At 49.8% G+C, this 27,165-nt stretch overlaps 1 protein-coding gene across 5 annotated transcripts in view; it reads left to right on the top strand.

Annotated features, from left to right (window-relative positions):
* The window catches only part of LOC147096992 (formin-like protein 3), a 190,603-nt gene that overhangs the window by 76,424 nt on the left and 87,014 nt on the right, over positions 1 to 27,165 (top strand). For all 5 annotated transcript variants that reach the window (XR_015074454.1, XM_085972707.1, XM_085972706.1 and 2 more), the window contains exons 2-4: positions 17,935 to 18,018; positions 23,003 to 23,083; positions 25,919 to 25,995. Coding sequence is in view for 4 of the 5 variants with exons in the window: in XM_085972707.1 (XP_085828833.1) it covers positions 17,935 to 18,018; positions 23,003 to 23,083; positions 25,919 to 25,995 (242 nt within the window). In the remaining variant the exon portion in view is untranslated. The remainder of the gene's footprint in view (positions 1 to 17,934; positions 18,019 to 23,002; positions 23,084 to 25,918; positions 25,996 to 27,165) is intronic.

Below are 27,165 nucleotides of genomic sequence, written 5' to 3'. Positions count from 1 at the left end.
ATCCACTGGGTATTGTGGTCGGTTATTATATGGTACGCTAGTGCTAGTTGACAGCGTGGAAGACACGTATGAACAGTTATTTTAGTGGTTAATTCAGACTGGTCAGCTGCTCGCAAGTTCATTTGGGTCCAACAACATTAATGTGTGCGATTTGAAATATCAAAGATTTACGATTTGGACACCCGCAGGGCTCTCGCCGTCCGTGGCGGCATGTCCTGGAGTCGGCCAGTTTCGTTGAACCAGATCTTTGAACTCGCGTGGTCTATTTTTAGAGTGTCCCATGGAGCTTCAAGCCTCTTGTGGGCCCTTATGACCAATGACTCATAAAGAAAACCTCATTACCCTTTTTAAAAAAAAAAAAAAAAAAATTCATGCCACGACCTTGAGAACAATTTTGCTTCCGCAGGAACGAAGATTCAATGACTCCGAGGCCATTGGCCATTTGTGACGCGCTTTGCCAGGCTTGGATGCTGTGTCCCTGAAGAGCGGTTCTGTGGCTTCAGTGGTCGCGTTACTCACTGAACACGTTTCTCTTTTTTTTTGGGTTGTGTATGCTGGCTCTTCCTTTTCTGTGTCGGAGCAGCCGCCCGTCCCACCCACCTTGTGTTTCCCCTCTGATGCCTGCCGCCCAGCTGACTGATCCGCCAGGCGAGTCAGCAGTGGCAAGGAAACTCCCCAGTCGTTATGGCAACTGCGTTTCCTGGAAGGGAATGATCGCAGCTGAGACTCGACGCACCAAGCTGACACACACCACATCTCAATTGTAACAGGGGTCACAGTCTAAGGATAAGGGGTAAGCCATTTAGGACAGATGAGGAGGAATTTCTTCACCCAGAGAGTGGTGAACCTGTGGAATTCTCTACCACAGAAGGCAGTGGAGGCCAATTCATTAAATATATTCAAGAAGGAGTTAGATATACTTCTTAAGGCTAAAGGGATCAAGGGATATGGGGAGAAAGCAGGGACCGGGTACTGAGTTTGGATGATCAGCCATGATCTCATTGAATGGCGGAGTAGGCTCGAGGGGCCGAATGGCCTGCTCCTATCTTCGATGTTTCTATGTAACGAAGAATTTTTGAACCCCCCAACCCCACCCCAGGCCCGTGTGACTGAATATCTGGCTGCCCGATTGTGTTGACATGGTTTATTTTTCATCATCATCATCTTGGGAGTTGGTAGTTTGAGATGTCTTGAAAGACTTTAACTCTGGGTTTTCCTTTTAGCACGTCTGCAAAGATAAGAGAAGGGGACGTTACCGCGTGTGTGTGTCTCCTTCCCCTCCCTAACAAGATAGTGCAGTCTCTAATGGAACTGCGTGTGCAAGTTCAAGCTTTGCTGTTTGGCAGACCTATCTCAATTGCAACTGGTAACCCCTTGACCTGTTAACAAGTCTATGAAAATGTGGTCATTAGATACAGATATCAAAAGCCTCCATTCGCAAGGAAGAAGGAAGTAACTCGTGAGGTGCCTCGAGGATCAGTACTGGGGCTGTTGCTGTTTACAACGTATGCCAGTGATTTGGTAACGGGGAACAGGAGCAAAATTCCAAGATCGTAGGCAATGCCAAAACGGGAGGGACTATGAGCAACAGTAGGGCCAGGATCGATTGGGAAACTGGGCTAACAAGTGGCAAATGTCGTTTAAATGGGGACAGGTGCATTGAGGAAGGGGAATGAACTTTTGTGGTAGAAGCTAAATTGGTTCTGTTCTACAGGACACGATGGGAGGCCAGGGATCTGGGGGTGGGGGGAGTCACTGGTGGGTAGGCCACTGAAGCCACCAGCACAGTGTATGGCAGTTTGAAAGAAAGCAAATAGGATAGAATGGAACCCAATCTCTCAAACATGATGCTGAGTTTGTGTAGGGAGCAGGTCTGGGAATACAAATCTGGTCACCATGTATGAGAAAGACATCCAGGCATTGTGCATTGAAGGGCAATTAAATTGATAGCTGGGATCAGTCCGTCTGAGGTATGAGGAGAGGCGGCAGAAGCTGGGAATGTTTACACTGGAGAAGAGGCAGCTCGGGGGTCATCTTCTTAAAGGACCCAAGATCATAAAGGGTACAGACAAGATGAACGTCAATATATTTAATCCAGTCAGGGATTAGATTTAACTACTTTACACAGAGGCTGGATGGGGGTTGGTAGTTTGAGATGTCTTGAAAGACTTTAACTCTGGGTTTTCCTTTTAGCACATGTCTGCAAAGATAAGAGAAGTTGCCCCGGGGAGGAGGATGGGGGCGGAGTGCCCCGGGGAGGAGGATGGGGGCGGAGTGACCCGGGGTGGGGGTGGGGAGGATGGGGGCGGAGTGACCCGGGGTGGGGGTGGGGAGGATGGGGGCGGAGTGACCCGGGGTGGGGGTGGGGAGGATGGGGGCGGAGTGACCCGGGGTGGGGGTGGGGAGGATGGGGGCGGAGTGACCCTGGGGGGGGGGGGGCGGCGGCGGCGGCGGAGTGCCTGGGGGGGGGGGGGAATGGGGGCGGAGTGCCCGGGGAGTGGGGGGGGGGGGGTGGGAAGGATGGGGGGCTGATTTGTATCAGCAAATCCTAGAGAGAGCAATTAAAAAAAAATGTTTTAAAAAGATTATTCAGGTGTATGGTGGGGTATGCTGTTTCCTGGACACTGGGACCAACCAGATTGACTGACTGGAGTGTCCCTTTCCAGTCCTTTACATTCCTATCTTCCTAATCCCTTCATTGGATCTAAAAGCACATTCCCGACTACGATCTTATGTTGTATGAAAAAGAAAGACTTGCATTTATATAGCGTCTTTCACGACCACCGGGCATCTCCAAGCGCTTTACAGCCAATGAAGTACTTTTGAAGTGTAGTTGCTGTTGTAATGTGGGAAACGCAGCAGCCAATTTTGCGCACAGCAAGGTCCCACAAACAGCAATGTGAAAATGACCAGATAAAATCTCTTTTTGTTAGGTTGGTTGAGGGAGAAATATTGGCCAGGACACCAGGGATAGCTCCCCCAGTCTTCTTTGAAATAGTGTCATGGGATCTTTTACGTCCACCTCAGACAGGGCCGCGGTTTAACATATCATCCGAAAGACTGCACCTCCGACAGTGCAGCACTCCCTCAGTACTGCACTGGAGTGTCAGCCTAGCTTTATTTGCGCAAGCCCCTGGAGTGGGACTTTAACCCACAACCTTCTGACTCAGGCGAATGTGTTACCAACTGAGCCACAGCTGACACAATATGGAGGGGAGCAATTTGTACAGTTGGGGTACCCGAATACTTCTCCAGGGTTGTCTTTCTCTTCGCAACTGTCGGGTCCATTTTATGAGCTAACTCATTGTTAATGGCCTCCATCTTGCCTAATACACAGAAGAAAGAAAATTAAAGAAGATTAAGAGAATTACTAATGGTTACTATTGAATGTGACCTTTTCTTTCCATTCCTTGTGCTGTTTTCCTCCCCTTATTTCCCCTCCTTAAGTGCCGACTCTTACTGAGATATGCTCCATCGGTTGGCCTCTGGTGCTGAATGCGAGGGCCCATTCTTCATGACCGAACCTTAGCAACGAGTAGGCAGGCTATTCGACTACAGGAGCATCACAGCCAAGGTCGAATCTGTCCACACGTGCTTGACTAATATTTTCTTCTCTCTAGCCCAGTGGTGCTGTGGCTGATTGTGGTATCCGTATTTTGAGACTAAGATTAGCTACCTCGGTTCAGGCCAGAAATGAGGTCGCCAATAATATAAATATATATATATATATATATATATATATATAAAAAAAAAAATTCAATTCTTTGAACATTTTTAGAGGGGGAGATGCGAAAGAAGGCTGTTTTGTGACCGCCAAGATACCTCCAATCTGTTAATGGCGGTATGATCGCTGTTCAATTGGCATGGGGAGGCGGGGCGCCATGAGCGACGTGTCGGGTGACCAATGGTGGGAGTGCGGGGGCGGGGCAGTTGGAGACGGGAGGTCATGTGACGAAACCGCAAGGAAAACGTCCAACCAGCATTGGCGACCCGGCATTGAACCCCTGAGCTCCTCGAATCTGGATGGCTCAGTATCACAGAGCAGCTAAAATACCCACTGAGCCATGGGGACTTTCCTTCTGCTTTTCCCATCTATGATCTGAGGTTGCGCTAATCTGGCAATTGGGAGCTTGACCCTTGGTCCTTTTTATTTTTGCTTCCTCCTTGCTTTGCAACCAAGATGATGATGGAGGTCCTCCAGGAATTGGGTCCATTGATGGAGAACAGGGCTAATCTACTTGGGAGACGTCCAATATTTTCTCAACAGCCTCGACTCCTGACTGGTTTCATTTGACTTGTGGAACTTTCCTTTTTAAGTCAGATTCCCCAGAATTTGTGTTAAAGCGTTTTGGTATCTTTGGCTACCAGAAGCTTTGGTCCAAGTACGAAAGTGTTTCTAGACTTTGAATGAATGCTAATAACTGACCCGTGAAGGGCACCTGGTTTCGATTGTGCTTGCACTGTTGGGGAGGGGCGAATTAATAACCCAGCACCCCCGGCCTGAATGGTTTAGTGCTGCGTTACTTTTAATGGCAAAAGAACTCACAAAAAAACTTGCATCTGCGTGGAAGGATTATACGAGACTCCGTTATCTGAAGCCGAGACTCTTTCTGAAATGGAAAAAGAAAAGTACGAGTCCATTTGGTTTGTGTATTTTACCAAAAAGTTCTGAATGGGCTTTTTGTTCTCTGCACATACGGTTTTGTTTTGCGTGTGCTTCTGTCTTTTAACCCTTTGCAGTGCTACTTGTGTTGTGTTAACCATACGGCGTGTATGCTGTTGGGAGTCAATGATGTCAAGAACCAAAAGGCAGAGAAAGGAAATGTTAAAGGTCAAGGGGGGAGGTGAAGCTTTGTCGATTCAACTGTCCAAAGGAACTTGGGAATCTACAATTTACTAAACAAAATTTGACCTTATTTGAATTGATATCGTGCTTGACGTCAAAACACCTTGGAATGTTTCACGCATTGAATTATTTTTGAAGTGCAATGGCTTTTGTTCTGTGCACAGCACTGAGATAAACGAGCAGTTGATTTGGTTTTTTTTTTTTGAGGGGAGAATGTTGGCCCAGGAGAACTGCCCTGCTCCTCTTTGAGTTAGTACCAGGGGGAATCTTTCAAATCCACTTGAAGAGGGGAGGCAGGACCACCGTTTTAATGTCCCACCGGAACAACTGCAACCACCCGATAATGCAGCGCGCACTCAGTATGACACTGTTTGGATTATGTGCGCCCTTGATCTGAGGCTCGAGCGGGCACGTGCTCCTGATCGAGGGACGGGAACGATGCCAGTGCAGCCAAGTTGGGCGAAATTCACCCAGCAAAATAACAGGCAAATAAACTCAAAGTGATGCCCGCTTGTAGTGTTTTTGGATAAGAAGCCCTCCTGGTGCCAGGAGTTTGTACAGCAAGGCATAGATTAAGAGAGAACTTTCATTTACATAGCATCTTTTGTATCCCCCGTACATCCCGTAGTCGCAGGCAATTAATTACTTTTGAAGTGTAGTCAGTGGTGTTTTATAGGCCATATCTGGTCATTATCACATTGCTGTTTGTGGGATCTTGCTGTGTGCAAATTGGCTGCTGCGTCTTCTACATTACAACAGTGACGACACTTCAAAAAGTACTTCATTGGCTGTAAAGCACTTTGGGACATCCTGAGATCGTGCAAGGCGCTATAGAAATGCAAGTCTTTCTTGATACTTCCTAAGAACTGTAGAATGTATTGGCAGACAATTCAAAAGCAAAAAGCTCATCAAAAAAGCTACTCCAGCAGGACCTTGGGGGAAGCTTTGGGAGGTCCCAAGAATGTGAAAGGTGCTGTATAAATCTAAGTTCTTTCTTTTATGACCTTAAGGGTGCACCCATGTAGTGAGCAGGACAAGCTACTGAAGGAGAGGCGAGAGCTGTTTTATCCCAATACCGAGATCAAGAGCTTTCTGAACAGTGTAATGAAAGTCTCTGGTCGGGCCTGCACTTCCTATGGCAGAGAAACTGCCTCGGGGATTTCGGGGGGGCGGTGGGGGGTGGAAATCAATCCACCGCATGGTTTGAACTGAATGCACTTTTGTGAAAGGGACTCATGTCTCGCCGTTTCTCTGCAGCAGCCAGCCATACACCCCCTGAGAGTTGTCCTCACTTCCTCTGGGAGAAAATAGGTCTAAGTAAACAGTTGAATTGTAACAGCTAAATTCAAAGACCACACAGTCTTCACTTCAGATGGAAGCGCAGAATTCAGGTTAAACCTTTGTGCTCTTTTATGGAATACAAGGGGCGGCCATTTTGGTTGTTTTCTTCCTCCCTGCACGCCTTTTGTGTCGGGGATTGTTATTGGCTAACTCTCCTGAGTATATCTGCATCAATAGTGAAAATAATAACACGAGGTTATCGGAGAAATGAGCGAAACAACAGGGGGGCGATTTTAACTCGCCCTGCTTGTTGGCAATGGGGCGGAGGCCTTTAAAATGGTGTTCTCCGCTCCGGCAGATTTTGGAATCGGCGTCGCTGGTTTGGCAGCAGATGAGGCGCCCCCGCTGGACTCGAGCGAGTGCCTCATGAATGAATGCAAGTCGGGGTCTCATGACGTCGGTGGTCCCTTGACTGTGTTTTAACCCGGGCCTAAGCGGCAAAACTGCTGCGGCTAGGGCTGCCTAGTGCTGGTTGGACGTGTTCCTCGAGGTTTCATCGCGTGACTCCCCGCCTTGTCGAACAGCCTTTTCCTCATCTCCAATGTTTTTTTATAATTAATCAACAAGTGTTCAAAGAAAATTAGAAAAAACACACACTTGTTTTCAATGCTCCTATGATTTTTCTCGAGTTTCTCACAGCAGTGTCCAAGAGATTAATCTTCACTTCTTTAATATGTTAAGTGGGATTTCCAATGTCTGCTGGTACGCCTCCAGCTGGATTTCCAGTGTCTGCTGGTACGCCTCCAGCTGGATTTCCAGTGTCTGCTGGTACGCCTCCAGCTGGATTTCCAGTGTCTGCTGGTACGCCTCCAGCTGGATTTCCAGTGTCTGCTGGTACGCCTCCAGCTGGATTTCCAGTGTCTGCTGGTACGCCTCCAGCTGGATTTCCAGTGTCTGCTGGTACGCCTCCAGCTGGCTTTCCAGTGTCTGCTGGTACGCCTCCAGCTGGCTTTCCAGTGTCTGCTGGTACGCCTCCAGCTGGCTTTCCAGTGTCTGCTGGTACGCCTCCAGCTGGCTTTCCAGTGTCTGCTGGTACGCCTCCAGCTGGCGTGTAACTAAAGCCAAAAGCCCTTCTTGACTGATGTGTGTCATAAACAAAACGTGTTGTCCTCAAGGTTGTGACTTGTGCTGGTCTACAGTTTCATGGGCAGTAACCACTCTTCGCTTCCCTCTTCTCGGGCCATTTTTCAGGTCTGAGTCAGCAGGCAATTGAATTGCAAGGGCATCGAAGCCGAGCAGTGTTGCCAACCCTCCAGGATTGGCCTGGAGTCTCCGGGAATTAGGGATTAATCTCCAGGACCCTGCAGGCGAGCAACCCAGGGAGAAAAATAATAGGGGTGTTTTTAAAAAAAAAAAAAAAAAGTTTCATTTGTCTTGAAACACTTTTTTGTTTTAGTTAAATGAAAAAAATTGGAGCTAGGAGGTCATGTGATGAAATCTCCAGGAATATGTCTGACCAGAGTTGGCAACCCGAGAGCAGAGTCCGATCCTGCCCTTTCTCGACACACACGCACACCAACAAGGGTTACCAGAACCTTGGTTTATTTTTATTGTCTCTCTCTCTCTCTCTCGCCTGGGGATACTGAAGCTAATTTTAGTGGTCTCGCTGCTCTCCCAGCCAAGATCAGCAAACACAGCACAGGCTAAGCATCAAAACTTGGGACCTTCTCTGGTGTGTGTGGTTCAGCGCCACATCACACGGTGCCAGCCGCTGAGCCGCTCGGGGAAGACGATTAACAATGTGGTAGTGTGTTATGTTTTTTTTTTTCGCAACTTGGTTTACAAACCTTGTAAAATGACAAGGCCCCTTTCAATACTGGCTTGTGTCTATAATGGTTTGTTAATGTTTCGAGTCCAGCCTCGCTGCCACTGCTGTCCGTAAAAGCTTGACCTTTGCCCTCTGGAAAGGCTACGACTTCATTATAGCTTCCAAAATACCCACGTTTCTGTCCTGTGGCCTTCCTGGGTTTTTCCAAATTCAGCTGGTCTTCTGTTAGATTTTTCCGTCATACTGGGCAAATTGTAGACAAAGGCTCCATTCACCAAGGTTGGCTGATCCACCTCGTTTTGCAGGGTGGCGGCGGGGGAAGGTGGGAAAGGGGGAGCAGGGGTTGGAAATGGCATAAAATGTGTGTTCTCCTTGATCAACATGTTTATACGAAGATGTAATCCAATCCTGTTCATGTGTAACCAGCCGGGAGAGACCTTAAACCATTGCTTATTGCCAGACCTGCACACAGTAGGGATGGCAGAGCCGTGACTGGCTTGGCAGCAGGCAAGTGCACCTTATCCTCATTACGATGAGGCGGAGATGCCAACTTTCTGATGCGATGGAGGGTCACTCCTTCACCCGGAGCCGAGCACGTGCCCCGCCCCCCTCGACTTTGTACTCATTTTGAAAGGGAGAAGAAAGAGAACAAAGTTTTAAAAAAAAAAAGCACTTCTCTTTTCCTCTTCCATTTAGTTTACGATTGTGAAGCAGTCGCGGTAACTTTTGTTTCCCCCCCTCTGATCACGAGGGGGAGGGGAGGGGTCAGTCCTGTCACCTGAGGGTCATTGGATATCCCTGCCTGCGGAGCCAAGTATTTAACTTTTGCCAGTTTTCCCCCCTTCTCTTCAAAAGTGCTGACTCTGGGGTATAGTAACACAGGCTCCATCCGCCCGCCGCTAAATTGCCCAAGTGACCAACCTTCACATGTTGCCGTAGACGGTGAGCGTCACCAGGCTGTTCTCACTGCGGAGGGCGTTGCTGGCGAGCCCGATTTCTGTTCTCGTTCAACCTCTAGACACGTGCTTTCCAGCGTGAGGATTACTGGAGAGCGATAATAAGTGGGAAGCCTAGGTGATTTCCCTCGGCTCTTTTGCCCCTCCCCGGTCCCAAGGTAACGGAGCTACTTGTAGCTTCTTGAGGTTGGGGTCAGCTAACTTCTCATGGAATGAATTCTCATCCTCGTTTTCAAATTGACGCCGTGGCCTCGTCCCTCCCCATCTCTATACTCTCCTCCAGCCTCGCAACCCTCGGAGATCTCTGCTCTCCTCCAGCCTCGCAACCCTCGGAGATCTCTGCTCTCCTCCAGCCTCGCAACCCTCGGAGATCTCTGCTCTCCTCCAGCCTCGCAACCCTCGGAGATCTCTGCTCTCCTCCAGCCTCGCAACCCTCGGAGATCTCTGCTCTCCTCCAGCCTCGCAACCCTCGGAGATCTCTGCTCTCCTCCAGCCTCGCAACCCTCGGAGATCTCTGCTCTCCTCCAGCCTCGCAACCCTCGGAGATCTCTGCTCTCCTCCAGCCTCGCAACCCTCGGAGATCTCTGCTCTCCTCCAGCCTCGCAACCCTCGGAGATCTCTGCTCTCCTCCAGCCTCGGAGATCTCTGCTCTCCTCCAGCCTCGGAGATCTCTGCTCTCCTCCAGCCTCGGAGATCTCTGCTCTCCTCCAGCCTCGGAGATCTCTGCTCTCCTCCAGCCTCGGAGATCTCTGCTCTCCTCCAGCCTCGGAGATCTCTGCTCTCCTCCAGCCTCGGAGATCTCTGCTCTCCTCCAGCCTCGGAGATCTCTGCTCTCCTCCAGCCTCGGAGATCTCTGCTCTCCTCCAGCCTCGCAACCCTCGGAGATCTCTGCTCTCCTCCAGCCTCGCAACCCTCGGAGATCTCTGCTCTCCTCCAGCCTCGGAGATCTCTGCTCTCCTCCAGCCTCGGAGATCTCTGCTCTCCTCCAGCCTCGGAGATCTCTGCTCTCCTCCAGCCTCGGAGATCTCTGCTCTCCTCCAGCCTCGGAGATCTCTGCTCTCCTCCAGCCTCGGAGATCTCTGCTCTCCTCCAGCCTCGGAGATCTCTGCTCTCCTCCAGCCTCGGAGATCTCTGCTCTCCTCCAGCCTCGGAGATCTCTGCTCTCCTCCAGCCTCGGAGATCTCTGCTCTCCTCCAGCCTCGGAGATCTCTGCTCTCCTCCAGCCTCGGAGATCTCTGCTCTCCTCCAGCCTCGGAGATCTCTGCTCTCCTCCAGCCTCGGAGATCTCTGCTCTCCTCCAGCCTCGGAGATCTCTGCTCTCCTCCAGCCTCGGAGATCTCTGCTCTCCTCCAGCCTCGGAGATCTCTGCTCTCCTCCAGCCTCGGAGATCTCTGCTCTCCTCCAGCCTCACGACCCTCGGAGATCTCTGCTCTCCTCCAATTCTGGCCTCTTGCGCAGCCCCGATTTTCATCGCTCCACCATTGGCGGCCGTGCCTTCAACTGCCTGGGCTCCAAGTTCTGGAGTTCCCTCCCTGAACTCCTCCACCTCTACCTCTCACTCCTCCTTTTGGTCACCTGCCCTAATTTCTCTTTCTGTGGCTCGGTGTCCATTTTTGTTTGATAATCGCTCTTGTGAAGCACTTTGGGACGTTTTACTATGTTCAAGGCGCTGTATAAATGTAAATTGTTATAGACCGGTAATCAAGCTTGACACCATCTAATCTGCTTGGCTCAGTACTACACGAGCTAATGACTTGACCCAGTAAACTAGTGAGGGAGCTCACTCGGAGCTTCTCTTTGATATCTGGCAGTGCAGAAAGGTCCCGTAAACTATATACCAGGGAAAAACCCTGGGCTAGGAGAGAGTTAATTCTGCCCAGGATGCATTCTGTTCAAACATAAAGCTAGACTTGTGCTGGTGCGGCGATTAATTCGGCTGCCCTTGAGAAATGAATTGTACAGTCTTTGGACTGAGCCAAACCGTGGGCTTAAAGTGGGTTCGATTTAGAATTTATAGCTCATTGCATTCTTCCCGCATGAGCACCAGTTTTAATTTTTTTTTCTTACAAAGCAAAACGCACCACTCTGGGTTCCTCTTGTGGCAGTTACTCATGCCCTGGAATGGTCTGTGAGGCGCGCACACTGTGTGGCCTTCAGCCCCATGCACACCAGACAGGAAATGATGTCGTTTGCATTATTAGACAATTTTGAGAGTCTCCCTCCTGAGAAGGCACAAGAGGAAATGTTTCGAGATTTTTTTTATCCCCCCCTCTTAACCATCTCAAAAAGTTGCAGAGACAACCTATAAAAGAGGCCTGAAGCTGGTACGGTTTCTTCATTTAATCCTCCTCCAGCCCATTGTTACTGTTGCTGCTCTTTTTTTAGTAAGCACAATTAATAAATTATAGAAACGCGGCAGTCAATTTGCGCACAGCAAGCTCCCGCAATGTGATAATGACCAGATAATCTCCTTTTTTTGTGATGCTGACTGAGAGATAAATATTGGCCAGGAAACTGGGGTGAGATCTCCCCTGCTCTTCTTCGAAATAGTGCCATGGGATCTTTTACCTGAGAGCTCGGTTTAATGTCTCATCTGAAAGACGGCACCTCCGACAGTGTAGCACTCCCTCAGCACTGCACTGGAGTGTCTACCTGGCTTTCCGTGCTCAAGTCTCTGGAGTGGGACTTGAACCCACAACCTTCTGACTCGGAGGTGAGAGTGCTGCCCACTGAGCCACGGCTGGCACTGGTTTATATTAGTTCATCATGGATTATCCATCATTTTACTGTCCCGTGAGTGATTTATTTTTTTAATCCCCTCCTCTCCTGAAGGTGAACTCCAGTACCGCGCCCAGGCTGTTGGGTAGAGTGTTGGTAAGGTTTGTGACCAGGTTATAGTGGACCTCGGAGTCGAACTTGAGCCCGTCTTCACCCAATATCCACATGGCTCATTGAATCAGGCCCAGGAACCCTGACGGACTGACTGCCTCTCTTTCCCCGTCCTCCTCCGCCAACCCGCAGGCACTAGTTGTAGCAACCCCTGCAGCCTCAGCTGAGATCAGGTATCCTGGGACCACCTTGGTATGCGGGTCTCATTACCATCCCCTGACGTGCTATCACCCACTGAGCCATCCCGGGGAAGGGGAGCGTCCCAGTGGTATTCTCGTCTAGATACCTTGTGCATAGTGGATCTCCCCATCAGTGGAGTTTTGCGAAAGTACCAGGTTCAATCACTGGTCTGAGCTGAGTTAGCTGATCAATAGACTCATCCTCCTGGGTCAGGGCAGGGATAAATCAGCCAGGATTCCTACTCTTGATTCACATCCAGAGAATGCTGGATGTGGGTGCACGTGGCCACTGGGCACAATTTGCAACCCAGCCTGATTCTGTCTTCACCCAGTGGCTACGTGACACTTTCAAGAGGGGAGGGGAAAAAAGCAGCTGAGATACCTCCATTTAAAAAAAAAAAAAAAAAAGTCCTCCTATTTTCTCCCCATCTCTCCTGAAGGCATTGACTCCTTGCTGAGTTCCACAGTTGCCAATCATCCTTCAGGATCCCACCCAGGTGACTATTCTTTACCTGCGTGTTGGCTGGGTATTCGCCCGTACCCAATCCTCTCTTCAGCCACATTCACTTGTGCGCATTCTCGCGCGCACGTGTGCATACAGCGATCATCTGAGAGTGATCCAAGAGCAGGAACCATGGCCCATTTTTTTTTTTTTTTTTCCCCCCCCCCCCCCCCCCCCCATCCTACCCCAGCCACCGAGACCAATTACAGGAAACTCTCGTTTAAACGGCACCTAAATATCCGGAATTCTCTATTAACCGGCAAAATTCTCACTCCGAAAACAACACCTCAATAACCGGCAATGTTGCCGAGTCCGAGTCTCCCACGGTGGCCGAGTTAGTCAGTGGGGGTAGTTCTCCTAACTGCCACTACTCGGCTTCTTGGCGCTGTCGGAAGTCCGAACACCTCAATAACAGGAGTCTGACTCTCCCGCGCTGCCGGGAGTCTCTTCTGATCCACCATTTTACAGGGGTACTGTGTGTCTCCCACGCTGCTGGTAGTCACTGCATTGCATTACCGTCAACTGGCAGTACTGTACTTAATCAAGCATCTTCCACCGTCCATTTAACACAACATTCTGTAGGTGAGTACCCAATTACTGTATACTGCACATTTCTTGATTTTTTATTTTTCTTTGTTAAAAATAGCCTCGGTAGATAACCCTCTCCGTCATCCGGAATTTTTGATCAACCGGCAACACGCCGGTCCCGTCGGTGCCGGATACCAAAGAGTTTCCTGTATAATACCCCTACAGCTGCACTGACTGAGATCAACTCACAGCACTGATTGATTGAGGTTGAATGTGGGACCTACTTGCTTTGTCTAGCTCAGCCACTCGTTGCAAACATTAATTGAGCTATCAAGGGATTGTTATTTTTAAGGGAATAAAGTAAAGGCAATTATTATTGCATAAATTCATCTGTGACATTTGAGCTGAACCAATTTGATGATTTGTTTTTAGTGCTTACACTCTGGCTCAGAGTTCTTGGTTCAGTTTAGTCTTAAGTAAATAGATTATCCAAGCTGAGATTGATTTGTAAGATGTTGGGGGAGGGGGTTGTCTCATTTACAACCAGATGGTTTATGGGTTCAAGCGCCAAGGTTCTCTGTGACTCTGGTCCTTCATGATTGTGCGAAACACTTTTCCACCAGGCAATCAGATGGGGTACCTCCCAATTATTGGAGTTCTTCCAGCCCAGGCTGAAGGACAAAGAGTATTCCTCTGTCTTTCTTCTCTTCTCATACCCCCACATTACAGCTAGTCAGTTGAGAGAAGAATGTTTTCTGGGAAATACCGAAAAGCATGCCTGGTAGTCGGGAGGCAGCTGAAATCCATCAGGATCTTGGCCTGCCCACAGCTCTGGGTCAAGAGGTCAAACATTGCACCTGTCGAGATAAAAGGAAGGACAATCTCCCTTTATGCCAGGGAGACTGGGCTCCTGCTTTGCAAGTACTGTAACTCGGATGAAGGCAACCGGCATGAATTCAGGTCTGCTGTAGATACCTTCTCGGGTTCACTAGTGTCCCGTAAATGGTCTGAGTGCCTTAGGTTTATGGGAGTCGACTCACATGACTCTATATCTACTTGTGCAGCAGTGCGACCCAGGGGTGTAACAATGAAACTCCCTTGTGATCTGGACCGGATCTCCACGTCATTCACCAGTGTATTTCCTCAATCTCTCCAAAGGCAGACCGAGCTAACATTAGATGAGGCGGGGCTTGGTTTGAATCATTGAGCTGCTTTATTACACAGCAAAGTGAATGTACAGAGCAATCGTTCTGCTTAGGTTCACTTGGTTCAATCGACGCAACCTATTTCCACTTAATAACATAAAAATAATGAACACGTTACGCTACCCTGCTTCAACGGGTTATCTTGCTTGACTTAAGCAGGGGTTCAACGTTTTGAGCCTCTTTGCCTCAATGAATGCCCTCACAGCTTTTCCCTTGACAAAAGACCGACTGCTCTTGAAACCCAGCTGATTCAAAATCTTTCAATGACCAGCAAGCTCGGCTATCTTACTTCTGACTTTGTTTGGGGACCGAGGGCTGGCCAGTGGAGCTGCCAATCAAATCTGTCCGGCTACGGGCCACCCTTGCAACGAGCTCCATGCGAAACTCAAAAAAGAATGAGGCATTCGCATCTGTAAGGTGTGACTGTTTGCTGGAAAGTATTTTAACGAGCTCCATTGGCTGAGGCCATCCAGCCAGATGGCTTTGTCTGGCTGCGGACTTGCATCCCAGTATGTGGCTGTTCTTGAGAAACTTGCCCCTTTTTCTAAGCGCGTTTTAACTTGGAAGCACATTTTAAAATAACTCTGGTCTAGATCCTGAAACGTGACGGCAAATAATGCCTACGACGTATGTTCTCCAATATCTTTAACATTAGAGTATAGCCACCGATTATATAAGTCCGGCGATAATCTGTAGGTCATGTGTCAGCGTGGCTTAGCTGGTAACACTCGGACTTCTGAGGTGGAAAATTGTGGGTTACATAAGAACAAGCTCCACTCCAGGACTTCGGACTTCGCACTCCTCCTGGAGGTCTACCTTCAGATCAGACATTTTAACGAGGGCCTATCTGCCTGTTCTAGTAGTATAGTTCACACTGACAGCAAGGAGGTGTCTTGGCCAACAATCTTGCCTCGGTCAACGCCATGGGGAATAGATTAACTGGTCATTCATATTATTTGGAAGACCTCGATGTGCACTGCACGGCTGCCATGTTTAATAACACTCGCAGCAATTCATTTTTTGTGAAGCTCTCCGGGATGTTTCTGAGAGATGGGCGGAGGTGCTATATCAATCCAAGTTCATTTGTTCTTGATTATCGACACAGGCACTCGGTGTTCAAAGTAATGTGGTCTCCAGAGCTTCTGGAGTTCAGTATCCATGTTGTACAGTAAAATGCATTCGGTTGGCATATGTGTACATGACCTGACTTGAGTGTTTCTGCAGGTCAAACTTAGCCTCTCCTTTTTAGTTTTTTTCTTCTTTTCCGCAGCATTCAGTCATGTTAGCAGAGGGTATGGCATAGAACATATGGGGCTGTGGCTGAATTCATGCGATGTGGCTTAATCTGCCTGGTGGAGGAATTACATTAGTGTAGTGGAACTCTTCAGATCAGGCACCATGGCGTGGAGGGAAACGCAAGAACATAACATAAGAAGGAGTAGGCCCTTTGGGCCTGCTCCGCCATTCAATAAGATCATGGCTGATCTTCTACCTCAACTCCACTTTCCTGCACTATCCCCATATCACTCAATTCCCTGAGTTCCCAAAAATTTATCGACCTCTGTCTTGAATATTCTCCACGACTGAGCCTCCACAGCCCTCTGGGGTAGAGAATTCCAAAGATTCACCACCCTCTGAGTGAAGAAATTTCTCCTCATCTCAGTCCTAAATGGCTGACCCCTTATTCTGAGACTGTGACCCCGTGTTCTGGATTCCCCAGCCAGGGGAAACATTTTCTCAGCATCTACCCTGTCAAGCCCCTTAAGAATTTTATATGTTTCAATTAGAGCACCTCTCATTCTTTTAAACTCTAGGAAATGTAGGCCTAGTCTACTCAATCTCTCCTCATTGAGCAATCCCCCCCATTCCAGGAACCAGTCTGGTGAACCTTCATTGCACTCCCTCTAAGGTAAGTATGTCTTTCCTTAGGTAAGGAGACCAGAACTGTACACAGTACTCCAGGAGTGGCCTCACCAGGGCCCTGTATAATTGTAGTGAGACTTCTTTACTCTTATACTCTAATCCCTTTGCAACAAAAGCTAACGTATCATTTGCTTACCTAATTGTTTGCTGTACCTGCATGTTCACTTTCTGTGATTCATGTACAAGGACACCCAGGTCCCTCCTGAATCCAAACATTTCTCAGTCTCTCTCCATTCAAAAAATATTCTGCTTTTTTGTTTTTCGTACCAAAGTGGATAACTTCACACTTCCCCACATTGTATTCCATTTGCCGTGTTCTTGCCCACTCAGTCAACCTGTCTATATCTCTCTGCAGCCTCTTTGCGTCCCCCCTCACAGCTTACTTTCCCACCTAACTTTGTATCATCAGCAAACTTGGATACGTTACACTCAGTCCCTTCATCTAAGTCATTAATATAGATTGTAAATGGCTGAGGCCCAAGCACTGATCCTTGCGGAATCCCTCTAGTTACAGCCTGCCGACCCGAAAAAGTCCCTTTTTATTCCTACTCTCTGTTTTCTGTCCATCAACCAATTCTCAATCCATGCTAATATATTATCCCCAACCCCATGAGTCCTAATTTTGTGTAATAACGTCTATCGAATGCTTTTTTGAAAATCCAAATACACTACATCTACTGGTTTCCCCCCCATATCCATCCGACCAGTTACATCTTCAAAAAACTCTTAACAGATTTGTCAAACACGATTTCCCTTTCATAAAACCATGTTGACTTTGCCTAATCATATTACGATTTTCTAAGTGCCCTGTTACCACATCCCTATTAATAGATTCTAGCATTTTGCCTACTACTGATAGATTAACAGGCCTATAGTTCCCTGTTTTTTCTCTTCCTCCTTTTTTAAATAGCGGGGTTATGTTTGCTACCTTCCAATCCTTGGGGACTGTTCTAGAATCTAGGGAATTCTGCAATATTAATACCAGTGCATCCACTATCTCTGCAGCTAACTCTTTTAAAACCCAAGGATGCAGGTCGTCTGGTCCAGGGGATTTGTCGCCACTTAGTCCCATTAATTTCTCCAGCACCATGTCTTTAGTCCAAAGATGTGCGGGTTAGGATGATTGGCTATGATAAATTGACCCTTAGTGTTAGGGGGATTAAATACGTGGGGTTACGGGGATAGGGTGGGATATGTGCTCGATGGCCGAAATGGCCTCTATCTGCACACTGGGGTTTCTGTGATTTACTTACACTGATTTCTTTAAATTCCTCATTCTCTGTAGACCCTTGGTTCCCCATTATTTCTGGAATGTATTCAACCTCCTCCATGCTGTGGAGTTCCCAATCTCGGTCTCCATGATGTGGACAGCTGGTGAGCAGAGCTTGTGCACTCTGCTGCCCGTATCTTATCCCACACTTAGTCCCGCTCACCCATCGCCCCTGTCCTCGGCAGCCTATATTGGGTGGGGCGGATGGTATGCTGTATATGTTGGGTGGGTCGACGGTATTTGAGACGTGGCTGATTTTCCACTTGCCGCCTGGGTGTAAAACTGCTGTTGTGGATCGGCCACCTGTTCTAGAAAAGTGCCCGTTTTTTCATTTGCATCGATTTTGTGAAAATCGGGCGGTTGCTGGAATGGGCGGCCAATCCACAATGCCAGTTTTAGTTGAAAATCTACCCCACCGTTTCCTAACATTGCTCGGTGTTTGTTTGCTGACATGACGGAGTTTGCCGTAACTTTGTGAATCTATCCCACTGGGAAATAACACAGCACTGCATTTGTTTGCTTTGCAGAATTCTATGAACCTTCCTCCAGATAAAGCACGGTTGCTGCGACAGTACGACAACGAGAAGAAATGGGATCTCATCTGTGACCAGGTACTTGCAATCCATGTGTAAATTGCAGAGAGTCCTATGGTGCCCTTCTCCTCGAACATTCGTGGGGTGGGACGGGAAATGTCGCCTCTCCATGTTTGTTTAGAAATTCACTTTGCGTTGATGAGGGTCCATTCCGGGCCACTGACTCTCCCCTCTTCAGGGAACGGTTCTGCTAGACGCGAGAATTGGGGGGGAAATTCAGTTGGTTGCGCCTCCCGTTAGCGCCTTAAGAGGGCGCAACGGGACGCAACGCAACTAGCGCCCGGGCGCGGCACTGCCCACGCCTCCCGCAAAATTCAGCGGGAGGTTAGTGGTGGCACTAACCCGTAGCGCCCTGTGGCGCTGCGCCGCTGGCGATGACATCATTGGTGTGCGCGGCACCCTGCTGATGCCCCAGCCATGATCTTCGGGAGTGCCCCCTGACTTACCGCCGGACGCTATGTCAGGCGGGGTCAGGGGGGCGTACCTGCGGCCGGGGAGGTGCAATTTAAAGGCGAGGTGTGGGGCAGCCATTTTTGTTGCTGGCCGCCTGCCAGCACCTGCCTGCGATCCCGTCCCCGGCCTCCTGACCCACCCCACCCCCTCCCCCCGCAGAGTGCCGGCTGCGCTCCAGGAGCCCGGCACTTCTCTTGAGTGCCGGGCTCTCTTGCCTGCACTCCCGATCCCTGGGGGCCCAGCTGGTCCCCAGGTCGCGCTGCACAAGGCCCCTCCCCTTTAAGAAGGGGAGGAAGGCCTGCAATACCACGGCGCGACGTGCTGCAACGTGTGGCGCTGCGGCACATAACGCCGCAATATTGACTTGCAGTGCCCCAAGAGGGATGCGGGGCACCTCCAGTAGCGCCCCGCTTCCTTCTTGGGGCGCAACCACTCAATTTCCGGCGCGGGGACGCTACTTTTAGCGCCCCGGCGAAGTTAGCGCCCCGATTGGGGCGTTACTCAATTTTTAGCCCTTGAGGTCTGTCAGGTTTGGCTGTGCTGTCAACCGCACGGAAAAGCCCCCGGGCAGCTCCTCTGTGCCAGCATCTGGATCAATAAAACACTCTCGGCCTAGTATTGCTGCATCAGAAAAGTTCGCAGGCCCTGTTTGCTGAAAGGATACGGCACGGTTGAAATCTGATTCACGCCAATGCAATCGGTCGGTCGAAGACAACCAAGTGTATCTGTCGGTTCAGATGTTGGCAATAAGGTTGGACAAAATGGTCAGCCTGGACATGTACCATGAGCTCCATGGGGCCAATCTTTTGGATGCGTGCTCCCGTTGGGGAAAGCTCGCCGGGCGGGAGAACACATCATAAATCACAGGCGGCTGCCAATGATTTCCTTCCCATTCATTTTAATGGATGGAAAATTGTGGGGGACTGCACCTGCGGTTTCCCAATGTGGACTCTCGAGGGGTGAGGCTGCCCAACAGGAGCACGCATTCCAAAAATTGGCCCTATGAACTTAGCTACATGATGCTGTGATATCCATTCTGTTCTGACCAACCCCCCAACCCTGCCCCAAAGCCCGATCTACTACACCTAACTGGTGCACTAATGTCCTTCAGGGAAGGGAACCAGCCATATTTACCTGATCTGCCCTACATATGACTCCAGTCAACGTGGGTGACTCGATGCCTTTGTGGCTACTAGGAATGGACATAAATACTCTCTTACCTGCGTCACTCGCATCCCAAGAACAAATTATTTAAAAAAAAATTTAAAAAAAAATAAATAAATAAAAATAATTCCCAACATGGAGTTCACTAATGTCCTGGTGAGCATCTGTGAGCAGCCTACCAGTAAGAGATAATCGGGTTAATTCAGTTCAGAAATCTTTTCATGTTGATCTCGCAGCATATTTTAGTACGTACTGCTAGTGTAAAATAATTGGAGAAGGCAGCTCTTAAGAGGAAGTCCTCATTGTGAGCTTGTGCAAAATATTTGTGAATGCTGAAACTTGAGGCAAATTAAAAAGGTAAACTTCAGACTGCAACTATACCTGTTATTTAATTACATGGAGCACTACTTCAGTATCCTCTTCCTATAATAAATCAAATATATATTTTTGGTTCATTGTGGAGGTGCCCAGGCAGGATTCTGCTTACTTATTTTTTGAATTTGTCTGGCAATATATTCAGCCCCTTATTAATCTATTATAAGAATCAGCATACTCTATCATCATATGTTTAATTTAAGTGTGTATGGCTCGTACTGATAACTTTGTTCCTAAAATCTATACCATCCTTTTATTTCATTCCGTGTCTCCACTGAATAGGTGCCGATTTCTTCAGTGCAATCCCATTTTCTTTTATTGGCCCAGAAATTAGGATCAGCTGCTTGCCGTGCGTGCAAGCCCCCGATGTGCACTCACCCGGCGCGCCGACATCTGAAGCCTGGGCCTGCTTGGAATTCCTGTCACAGGCCCGGTTCAGATGTCGGCGCGATGTGCTTACCTGATCCAGCGGCGTAGTTAGTGCGATGTGCCGGCTGGGATCAGGTGAGCACTCTGCAGCCAATCAGGGGAGGGGAAACTCATTCATGAGTTTGATAGTAAGAACTGTCAAACTCATGAAAAGTACGGGCGCCCAAAAGACTAGTTTAACTTTAATTAACATTTTAAAAAAACACCCCAATAATTAAATAAACTATAAATAACTTTAAAAAACTATTTAAAACAATTAATAAAATTTTTGAAAAATAATTTTTTACGAAATCGGGTCTAAAAATAAACTTACCTTACTGTAAAGTCCTTAAAAACAATGAAGCTGTGGAAAAAATGTAATAATTTTAAATAATAGACCACTTACCTGCAAGAATCCACTCCTTACGCCTCCTTTTTTCATTTCTAAAAAGTTCAGGCCCTTGCACACGGGCAAACCTGTCAAAAAGAAGGAAGTTCAACGCGTGCGCGCAGAGTCCTGCGCGCACGCGTTGGACCTCTTAACCCCTTGGTTCGATGGAGAGGAAATGCCGGTTTCCCGCGCATGCGCTGTGCATGCTGGAATCCGGCAATTCCTCCGGCCACACGCATGAGTACACCGTCCGTACTCACGCGTTGGGACCGGAATTACTGGCCCATTAGTTCAACCTAATTAAAGGGTAGGTTGGCAAAAGGAAACAATGGAATATATTTGGCCTTATCTGGCAATACTCTCTACCAGTTTTTAACTCTCCTAGTGTAATGGACATGTTTACTCGTCTAGGTGCCATTAAGCAGTATTTGGTCACCAACAAGAATAATTGTTCACCGCCTCTTCCATGTTGTCACGTATAAAAGTGCACCCAAGGTGCATCTATGATGTGATGTTAATTGAGATGTATAAAATTATGAGGGGCCTAGATAGAGTGGATAGGAAGGACCTATTTCCCTTAGCAGAGAGGTCAATAACCAGGGGGGGGGCATAGATTTAACGTAATTGGTAGAAGGATTAGAGGGGAGTTGAGAACTTCTTTCACCCCCAGATGGTGGTGGGGATCTGGAACTCACTGCCTGAAAGGGTGGTAGAGGCAGAAACCCTCACCGCATTTAAAAACCTTGGATAGGCACTTGAAGTGCCGTAACCTACAGGGCTACGGACCAAGAGCTGGAAAGTGGGATTAGGCTGGAGAGCTCTTTTTCGGCCGGCACAGACACGATGGGCCGAATGGCCTCCTTCTGTGCTGTAACTTTCTATGATGATTTCTATGAACAACTTGCATTTACTTAGCGCCTTTAGTAAAACATCCCAGGGTACTTCACAGGAGCGTAATCGAACAAAATTTGACAACGAGCCACATGAGGTATTAGGGCAGGTGACCAAAAGCTTGGTCAAAGAGGTAGGTTTTAAGGATCGCCTTAAAGGAGGAGAAAGAGGTAGAGAGGTTTAGGGAAGGAATTCCAGAGCTTAGGGCCCAGGCAGCTGAAGGCACGGCCGCCAATGGTGGAGCGATTAAAATCGGGGATGTGCAAGAGGCCATTTAACTCCGTTAATCTATTTAACTAAGAATCGTGCCTTCTGGAATTTTCGTTGCTGCTTTGGGCAATCGAGGCTTGCACTGCATTAACGGTTCAATCTTGTCCCCTCTAATTGATTAGCCAATCAGCAAATGCGCTTCATGGTGTCGAACTGGCCATACATGACATGACTGGCCCAGGTTAGATCCCCGGTCTGCCCTGAGTAAGCCGTTCTCTACCTGCTAACGGGCTGGGGGCATTACTGTTGGCCTCTGCATCTGTGCCTTGGGTATGGGAAAGACAATCGGCCAGGGTTCCTGCCTCCCACCCCCGCCCCCGATTGCTTTCCAGTGGAAAGCGCGTACGTGGGCTTTGAGCGAGGAAGGGATCGGGCTTGGTTGTGACTCCTCCTCCTGCGCTCAGATGTCCTGCCAACACTCAGTGACTTGGCTCGCACGTGAAGAATGGCCACTTGGGTGAGCTGTCGGCGGGCAGAGTTGTGCCCCAGCCTTTAGGAGAAGAGATAAAACTGGGCGAAGGGGGCCTCGCTCCTCCCAAGTACTGCAATGTAGGCAATGATTTGTACTTACTGTATGTTTATCTGTTGTGACATAGATCATACAGCACAGAAGGAGGCCCATCGTGCCTGTGCAGTCTCTTTGAAAGAGCAATCCAATTAATTCTCCACCGCCCCCCCCCCCCCCCCAAACCCGATCTTATCCCGAGTCCTGCAAATGTTTACTTTTCAAGTGTTTATCCAATTTCCTTTTGAAAGTTATTATTGAATCTGCTTCCAAGGGGTGCATTCCAGATCATCATAACGCGCTGCATAAAGAAATTTCTCCTCGTCGCCCCTCTGGTTCTTTAACCATAAGCCCACTATTCTTAAGTGTGAGGTGAAAACATTTCATTTTCAATATTGAATTTGGATTGATGTAAATTTACAAATGAGGTGCCACTGCACATGCCAGAGAGCTTTTCATTTCTCTTCTATTTCCTTTTTGTTGTGTTTGAGACTAAAGGACTGACTGACGTTTGTTTGTTTGTTTGTTTTGTTCTGCATTGTCAGGAGCGGTTTCAGGTGAAGAATCCTCCACATACCTACATCCAGAAACTGAAGAGCTACCTGGACCCAGGAGTCACCAGGAAGGTAAAAGGAGCTATGGCTGCACACTCACAAATAAAGGGGTTGTTACGCAGAGAGCCTTGGGAGAAAAATTGGGTATCGCCCATTTTGGGGCGCCAATATCGGCCGGGCGCAAAGTTTAGCGCCCGGCGCTAATTATCGCCTCCAACTGCAAAATTCGCCTCTATCGCCCCTGGAGGTGATTGGAGCGTTAAATCAGGTGCTACACACCTCTCTTGGCGCAAACATCAGGGAGCGAGGCGCTACCTCAGAACGCTACCGAAGCTCAGGCGATATCCGTCACCATGGAAGCCAGACAGACTAGTGCCGTCCAGTTCTTAAAGGGGAGGGGCCATCTTGCTGGCCAGCCACTCCCTGCTCATTGCAACCTTGAATCTCGGCCTGGAGAGACCTCAAAAGCAATTGTGTTGGAAGCACTAATGGATAGGCCCAGGGAAAGAGCTCGGCACTTAGGAACCTCAAAAGTGGTTCTCTGGACCCAAAGCTCCTTTGGACAGCGTCGAATCTCTCCAGACATGTTTCTTAACCTGCGTGTACCAAAAATTTTGCCGACGAGAAAAGGCAGGAAGCGCCTGCCTTTAAATAGCGCTCCCCCAGCCCCTTCCCGACTTGACAACGTTCCCCTCTACCTGTCGTTCCTAGCGGCAGGCGCTAAGGCAGGAGGCGTGACTCAATATCCGGTCTGGGGCGTTTCATGCTCGACAGACGTCACGATCTGCAGGCGCAGGAGGTCATGGCGATGGTGATTAGCGCCACCGTAAAACGACTGGTCAGTTTCGCGAACGGCTCTAAAATCGCTGCACTCAGGCGCCAAGTTCCTAGCGCCTCCGTTAGCACCCCTGGAGGCGCTAAGCAACCGAATTTTTCCCCCTTAGTTTCTTGCGCATCACAGCAAATGGTGGCACAATACATGAGCTGTGTGTACTTCGAAATAATTTTTGTGAAGGTATATCGCACAGTCCTTTCATCTCTGGGATTGAGGGGATGATTTTAACCCTACCCACCTGGCAATAAATCACCCAGGTTTATTCGCCCTCCAGCTGCCTGGATCTTGCCACCCCACCCTGCTATTTTGACTCTGGCTTCTGGACAGGCAGCTAGCCTGTCTGCCCAAAGCCGGCAGGGGTCCTCATTGACATTTGCAGATCGGTGTTCGGTGATGTCATCGGGCCCCGACTGCTATTTTAACACTGGCCTGATTGGTTGAGACATGTGGCTTTCTTGCCAGGTTATAAGACCGTTGGCACCTTTCCTGATCCGGGAGTGCTGGGTGACCACGTGTGAGCAGCCACTTTCTGACTTCTTGCTCTTGGAGAGGAGCCTTGCCCACGGAGAACACCGATCAGAAATTCCAGTCAGAAAATTGGGCTCGGTACACACCAGAGCTTCCAATAATCTCTCTCTGCGAGCAAGGCTCCCCACTGATGCCAAGCGTGCAGGTGTTCAAAAACCCCAGCATTGTTGGCCCTCACCTTGCTGAGCCCAGAATTCACCAAAAATCAAATGATCCATGCAGGAACCCCGGCCACAGATCCAGGTTACACGGCAAGGTTGTTCAATTTTTCCTCCATTTCCTTGCCGCCTGACTTTCTTGGCGAGCGAGACGGGGGGGGGAGGAGGGAGAGCGGGAAAGGGGGGTGAGGAGGGAGAGCGGGAAAGGGGGGGTGAGGAGGGAGAGCGGGAAAGGGGGGGGAGGAGGGAGAGCGGGAAAGGGGGGGAGGAGGAGGGAGAGCGGGAAAGGGGGGGGGAGGAGGGAGAGCGGGAAAGGGGGGGGGAAGGAGGGAGAGCGGGAAAGTGGGGGGGAGGAGAGAGAGCGGGAAAGGGGGGGGAGGAGGGAGAGCGGGAAGGGGGGGGGAAGGAGGGAGAGCGGGAAAGGGGGGGGGAGGAGGGAGAGCGGGAAAGGGGGGGGAGGAGGGAGAGCGGGAAAGGGGGGGGAGGAGGGAGAGCGGGAAAGGGGGGGAGGAGGGAGAGCGGGAAGGGGGGGGAGGAGGGAGAGCGGGAAAGGAGGGAGGGGCGGAGGGGGAAGAGGGGGGGAGGAGGAGGGAGAGGGGGGGAGGAGGGAGAGCGGGAAGAGGGGGGGGAGGAGGAGGGCGGGGGGGGAGGAGGAGGGCGGGGGGGGAGGAGGAGGGCGGGGGGGGAGGAGGGGGGGAGGAGGAGGGAGAGCGGGAAGAGGGGGGGGAGGAGGAAGAGGGGGGGAGGAGGAGGGGGAGGGAGAGCGGGGGAGGAGGAGGAGGGGGAAAGGGGGGGAGGAGGGAGAGCGGGAAGGGGGGGGAGGAGGGAGAGCAGGAAAGGAGGGAGAGGCGGAGGAGGGAGAGGGAGGGGGAAGAGGGGGGGAGGAGGAGGGAGAGGGGGGGAGGAGGGAGAGCGGGAAGAGGGGGGGAGGAGGAGGGAGGGGGGAGGAGGGAGAGCGGGAAGAGGGAGGGAGGGGGGAGGAGCGAGAGCGGGAAGGGGGGAGAGGAGGGAGGGGGGAGGAGGGAGGGGGAGCGAGAAAGGGGGGGGAGGAGGGAGAGCGGGAAGGGAGGCGGAGGAGGGAGAGCGGGAAGGGGGGGAGGAGCGGGAAGGGGGGGAGGAGGGAGAGCGGGGAGGGGGAGCGAGAAAGGGGGGGGGAGGAGGGAGAGCGGGAAGGGAGGCGGAGGAGGGAGAGCGGGGTGGAGGGGGAGCGAGAAAGGGTGGAGGGAGGGAGAGATGGGCTATTGTGTGCATCTGTGCACTTATAGGGTGGTGAGTTGTACCATCTTTTCTGTCTCTTTCGTGTAGTCCTCTGTTTAATGCCCCAGCCAGGAAGGAACCAGATCTGCACCCTGTGCCAGTCTGATCCCTTTTCTTCTTTTATTGCAGAAATTCAGACGCCGAGTGCAAGAATCAACCAAAGTACTGCGGGAGCTTGAGATCTCCCTCCGAACCAACTACATTGGGTGAGTGTGCTGTGTGCCTTGACATTGCAGGGGGCTGTGCTCACTGTCGAGTCATCGGAACAACAACAGCTTGCATTTATACGGCGCCCTTAACACACAACAAGTCGTCCCAACGCCTCACCAAATTGAAATAAGGCAGGAAACGAACGCTGAGCCACGGAGGGAGTGTTTCGGAGAGCTGACCGAAAGCCTAGTTAAAAAGAAAGGGTTTTCAAAGGTGGAGAGACCTAAGGATGCAGGCAGAGAGTTATAAGGAGCAGGGCTGAGGTGGCTGAACACTCTTCCATTAATCGTCAGAGGGAGGGTTGCATACAAGGCCAGAGTCGGTGCACTGAAGTGTACTGGAGAGAGGATAGGGCTGGAGAAAATTGCAGAGATGGGGTGATTTGAAGACTAGGATGAGAAGTTCAAATTTAATGCTGGGGGGAGAGGAGGAGCCAGTGTAGGTCAGTGAGGACAGGGGTCAGGAATAAGTGTGAGACAGGCTACTGTTGAGGGGGTGCAGGAAGCAGAGTTAACTCCTTCCTGTCACCTCTTTTAGAGCAGAGAAGGTTGAGAGGAGATTTGATCGAGGTGTTCAAAATCATGAGGGGTCTGGACAGAGTAGATAGAGAGAAACTGTTCCCATTGGCGGAAGGGTTGAGAACCAGAGGACACAGATTTAAGGTGATTGGCAGAAGAACCAAAGGCGACAGCGAGTGGTTAGGATCTGGAATGCACTGTCTGAGGGGGCGGTGGAGGCAGACTCAATCGTGGCTTTCAAAAGGGAATTGGATAAGTATCTGAAGGAAAAAAATTTGCAGGGCTACGGGGAAAGGTTGGGGGAGTGGGACTCGCTGAAGTGCTCTTGCAGAGAGCTGGCACGGGCCAAATGGCCTCCTCCGTGCTGGAACCATTCTAGGATTTACAGCTTGGAGGAAGACCATTTTGCCCATCATGTCTGTGCCAGCTCTTTGCAAGAGCAATCCAAAACTTAGCCCGCTACCCTGCGCTCTCCCCATTGCCCTGTATATTCCTCTGTTTAAATGATTATCCACTTTACCCTTAAGATGCAATGCTCTCTGCTGCAACCACTTCCTGTAGCAAAGCATTTTATGCTTCCAACAACCCTCTGCATAAAGACATTTCTCTTAACCTCACTTCTCGCTCTCCTAGTGACCATTTTAAACT

This window comes from Somniosus microcephalus, chromosome 33, assembly GCF_052327205.1.
Source record: "Somniosus microcephalus isolate GS21.2 chromosome 33, FLI_Smic_1.0, whole genome shotgun sequence".
NCBI lineage: Eukaryota > Metazoa > Chordata > Chondrichthyes > Squaliformes > Somniosidae > Somniosus > Somniosus microcephalus.
This window is presented reverse-complemented; position numbering and strand designations above follow the sequence as displayed.